At 36.1% G+C, this 5128-nt stretch overlaps 2 protein-coding genes across 2 annotated transcripts in view; one reads left to right on the forward strand and one right to left on the reverse strand.

Moving 5' to 3' along the window:
• The window catches only part of LOC105156065 (ubiquitin carboxyl-terminal hydrolase 10), an 11748-nt gene extending 8299 nt beyond the window's left edge, over window positions 1–3449 (forward strand). The window contains exons 10-14 of the mRNA XM_011072098.2: window positions 625–882; window positions 979–1127; window positions 1898–2431; window positions 2527–2803; window positions 2966–3449. Of these exons, the coding sequence (XP_011070400.1) occupies window positions 625–882; window positions 979–1127; window positions 1898–2431; window positions 2527–2803; window positions 2966–3121 (1374 nt within the window). The 3' untranslated portion in view covers window positions 3122–3449. The remainder of the gene's footprint in view (window positions 1–624; window positions 883–978; window positions 1128–1897; window positions 2432–2526; window positions 2804–2965) is intronic.
• LOC105156066 (glucan endo-1,3-beta-glucosidase 11-like) overlaps window positions 4473–5128 on the reverse strand; it is a 3276-nt gene continuing 2620 nt past the window's right edge. The window contains exon 3 of the mRNA XM_011072099.2: window positions 4473–5067. Coding sequence (XP_011070401.1) covers window positions 4993–5067 — 75 coding nt within the window. The 3' untranslated portion in view covers window positions 4473–4992. The remainder of the gene's footprint in view (window positions 5068–5128) is intronic.

Consider the following 5128-nt stretch of genomic DNA (forward strand, 5'->3'; position numbering starts at 1 on the left):
AAGGTACTCACATTGCCTTAATGACAATTTTGAATATATTGCCTTGTTGAGTTAAATAATTAAAGAAAAAGAAGAAAATCTTATTATAGACTTCAAAGATTCCTCCAGGAAGAAGACTATGCTTTAATCAGGAAACTACAACTACTAACGTCAATTTGAGGGCCAATAGACTCGAAAGATAAAGTAAGTAATGAAAAAAATATTAAATTTGACTCCTATCATGAATTGCCACAAAACAAAAGTTTTTCTAGAAAACGCCTAGCTTAAACTACTTGGAATAGAAAATAGTTATAACTTGTAAGTCAATAATATATATTTTCAGTTCTTTTCGAGCTGTATTAAACTTTTTGCTCTTCTGACAGCATTTCTACGATATTCCAAGTCTCCTTTATGAGCCTCTTGTACAGCTTGAATGATGCCCACAGGGGTTCTTGTTCTGTCAATCAGCAAGAGAAATGTATCAAGTGTTAGCATTTATCTTAGTTGTTGATTTTCAGGAAATGCTTACAGTAATCCAGAAACTTGGTGAAGAGTGTTGTTTGATACTTCTAAGTAGAAATTTGCTTCTGATTATCTCCCCGTATTAATTTCTGTGACAACAGTTTAATGCTGAAAATTTGTCAGGGTCAATACAAATCGACGCTGGTTTGCCCAGTTTGCAACAAGATATCTATAACATTTGATCCCTTCATGTACCTGTCTTTGCCACTTCCTTCAACAACTACTCGATCAATGACAGCAACAGTGTTTTATGGTGATGGGAGTGGCCTTCCTATGCCATTCACAGTTACTCTTCCAAAGCAAGGATGTTGCAAAGATCTTAACCAGGCTTTGGGCATTGCGTGCTGCTTACAGGACGATGAATACTTACTACTAGCCGAGGTAGACATTTTCTCAATTTATCATCTGCTGATGATATTGTGTAGATCTTTGCATTAATTCATACAAGTTTATTTGAAGCCAACTTTTGATCTGTAGGTCTATGAACATAGGATATACCGGTACCTGGAAATTCCATCGGAACCTTTGGCTACAATTAAAGATGACGAACATATAGTTGCCTACAGACTCCCGAAGACTGAGGCAAAGTTTACAAGACTAGAGATATGGCACCGGTACCAGGAAAAGTAAGTTCTCCTTTTGTTTGGTCTGTATATGAGATTTTATTTCCAGAAAAGACTTCATCTTTTAGGAATCATGTGCACTTGTTTGGTTTCTTTCACTATATAATAAACTTTGAAATATAAAGTTTCTTACAGGGCTGGCCTTTGCTTTGGTGCTGCAGATGATTTTCATGAAACCTCAGGCAACTTGTAGCTTTTCTTGCAATGCGTTGACCTTATACTGAACTTGCATTTTCTGGGGAAAAAATAATCTACTTTGAAAATGATGCAAGTAGGAGTGCTGTTGTAGCCACCATTCTACATTATTATAAAAGAAAAGCCATATTGCAAAACCAGGAATCTGGTTCTAGCCATAAAATTACTACTATGGATATGTTAGATAATTACTGATGGTTCTCACTTGTGTGAAAAGTTGTATATTTTTATGTGCGTATATCTGTTGTCCAAATAACTTCTCATTTTTCACCAATCGAGCTGCCGCCCCTGATTCGACTCACCGGCCTTCTTTGTCTTTGCATTACCCTAGTTCCAACATCCAAATAGCCATAGGAGAAGCTGAGCTAGCTAACCTAAGTCCGTAGCTAAAGTTCTCAAAAAAGAGTTCCCCTCGTATTGCAGGCAAATCCCGTTACTAGTAGTTCTGCTTAGCCCACTTGCCCGAGCACACTCTCAACTTGTAGATGCGCCAATCTCCCCCACGAGAACAGAAGTTGTGTTGGTTTAACCTTCTATTATTTCTTGGCTTGCTGACAATTATGCAAATGTTTCTTCAGTGAGCGGAAGCTGTTCTTGACACCACTAGTGACTGTCTTGGAAGATCCAAAGTCAGGATGTGATGTTGATCTTGCTGTTAACAAAGTGCTTTCCCCTTTAAGAAGGAAAGGACTTTTTACTTCAACAGCTACTGATAGTAGCAATGAAAATGGCCCTCCTTCGAGTGCAACAGAAGAGCAAACAAATGGTTGTAGTTCCCAGTTTGGACCTGCCACCCAATCAACTGAGGGAATGGAACCAGAGGGAATGTCTAGCAAGGAGTTGTCATTTCGACTTTGCGTCACTGATGACAAGGGTTATGGCTGCCAGCCTATAGTGAAGGATTCACCGATACAACCTAGTCGTTTGATCAAAGTCATGCTGGACTGGACTGAAAAAGAGCACGAGTTATATGATGCTAGCTACTTAAAGGATCTTCCTGAGGTTCACAAGTCTGGACTTCTTGCAAAGAAAACCAAGCAAGAGGTCATCTCTCTGTTTTCCTGCCTTGATGCATTTCTGAAAGAGGAACCTCTAGGCCCTGATGATATGTGGTATGTGGACTACATCCTAAACTGTAGTCCTGCTGCTAACTTTTGTTAAGTTGTGTATTTTTACCTTGTATCCCATTTTTAAACATTGAGTGCAGGTATTGTCCTCGATGCAAGGAACATAGACAAGCAAGTAAAAAATTGGATTTGTGGAGGTTGCCAGATGTACTTGTCTTTCACTTGAAACGATTCTCGTATAGCAGATGGCTGAAGAACAAACTCGATACATTTGTGAATTTTCCTATCCACGATCTTGATTTAAGCAAATACGTGAAGAGCAAGGATGCATCTGAAGGATCACATGTGTATGAGCTATATGCCATCAGCAACCACTATGGGGGCCTTGGTGGGGGACACTATTCTGCTTATTGCAAGGTAACACCTTATGCTGGACTCAATTTAGAATTGAAGTATTCAGTGCTGCTGATGATTATCAGTGTGTTACGTGACTTGGAACTTGTGATGACTGCATTGATTGCCCTGTTATTAGTCTTGTTTTTCATGACTGAACTTAGATTTTATCACATTTTCTTGCAGCTAATTGATGAGAACAGATGGTACCATTTTGACGATTCTCATGTTTCGTCCGTGAACGAGTCGGAGATCAAGACATCTGCAGCTTATGTGTTGTTCTACCAACGAGTTAAACATACTTCGGTGGAACAGCGGCCGAGCCATCAGAATTTCATATAAATTCTTGAAATCCATACGATTTTCATGCTATGCACTCGGTAAAGCAAATCCATGATGGGATTGACAACGTAGAATGCTGAGTTGTACCCCACGCAGACAAGCTTGGTGGGGTCTGTTTGACCAGGTTTAGAAATGCATTAATGGAGGTTAAATAGTTCTGCTTGAACAAGAGCACCACAGCATGGGACCTAGGATAAGGGTTAAATGCAAATTACTGTTATACGAAATGACCAAATCACTCATGTAAAAAAAATAGCAAATTATCCCTTTATATTTTTCATAATAAAACAATAAGCCCCTCACGCGATGTCGTGCCATTGACGCGTTATTTTTAGATATTTCTTTTTATTTTTAATAGCCGTTGGATATGCCTGAATCTAAAGCTTAAATTGAATTAATAAGATCAATGGTCCAGATTAAATTAAAATTGATCAACGGTTTAGATTAAAAGTATATATTTATGATATATAAATTACATAAATTTAATTAAAAATATATTTATGATATATTTTTATTAATTAAAATTATATATATGTATATATATAGAGAGAGAGAGAGAGAAGGGAAAGATAGAAAATCTGTGTTTTATATACTTAATTTAGGGATAATTGCACTCTATTCCTCTAAATTTTGATGTAATTACATATAAATCTCATGTAGTTTGAGAAATTATATCTAATATCCCTAAAGTTTACTAATTTTTTAAAATAAAAATATATATTATAAATGTTATATACTATAATATTATTATATATTATATTTAAATAAAAAATAATATTTTATTCTTAAAAATCAATTAAAATTGCACTTAAAATGCATGTAGGTTACTTTTAGGATCAGTGGTAAATTACTTTATTTTTAAAAAAATAAGGGGATAATTTGATATTTTTTTTAACACAGGAGGATATTTTGTATATTTCGTTTATTACATGGGATGTCATGCATTTTTGCCCCGGGATAACATTATGTACAGTGAGAAAGTAGAATAATATATTTCTTTTGAAGGTTATGTAAATATGGTAGGAAATTTTAGGCTAGCGGGGAGGTATTTAATGTGGATCTACAGTAATTTTTCTGATGCCTTTGAGCCGGAGTAATGTAGTGATTTACTGTTAGCAGAAATTTTAAGGGTTCTTGTTTTAGTCTATCAAATTAAATGTTGTCTAATATACAATTTAGCAAAATCTGCTTGATTTGAGTTGTTGGCTTGCATTTCCTGTAAGGTGCTCCAAATATGTGCAATATGATTTTCATTTTCTGGGAATGACGCATCTGCGAAAATTGAGAAATATAATGCACCCATAGATATAATTGATTTTAATATAATATATGGTTTGTCATGTGATCAAACTGGATTTCAATGAGAATCTTGTCATTAAACAAATATCTCCAACATGACATCCTAGGATCCCTGTTTGCCAAAAACACTGATATCAAGTAAAGAAAAACATTGAATAATAATGGGGTCGGTCGGCGCATCTAATCTAGACCGAATATGTGCTTCACTGCTTTGAGAACTCATACACTAGACAAAAATACAGAGAGGAAAAAGCATGACACAATGCCAACCTAAAAGAGAAAAGAGCAATGCATCTTCGTCAATAATTCAGCCACCCCTCCTAAATGTTTGATGATAGAACCAAAAGGATGTGAGACCAGTTGGCCTGACTTGACACCAAACACAAATGCAAGATCTTAAGACGAGGAAGTTGCCTTTGATGCGCCTTTCATGCTCTAGTTGAAGAAAGAAGATGACGATTCCAAAGTGAATAAAGCAACGGAATCTGCCTTTTCCTAACCCTGAAGATCTCTGTTGCTCCTCTTTTTCCCCTATGATTCTTTGTAGATGAATCCTTTTGAGTTCTTTACAGTCAGAGTTGGAATGCTAGTACGGTTGAAACTATCAGGCACAAAAAAGATAATGACCATTGGGAAGGAAGTCTCTCCTGCAATTCAAGCAACACGTAACATAGTTAAAAATTAATGATCTTATCACACAATTTACAG

Source organism: Sesamum indicum, linkage group LG2 (genome assembly GCF_000512975.1).
Source record: "Sesamum indicum cultivar Zhongzhi No. 13 linkage group LG2, S_indicum_v1.0, whole genome shotgun sequence".
Classification (NCBI taxonomy): domain Eukaryota; kingdom Viridiplantae; phylum Streptophyta; class Magnoliopsida; order Lamiales; family Pedaliaceae; genus Sesamum; species Sesamum indicum.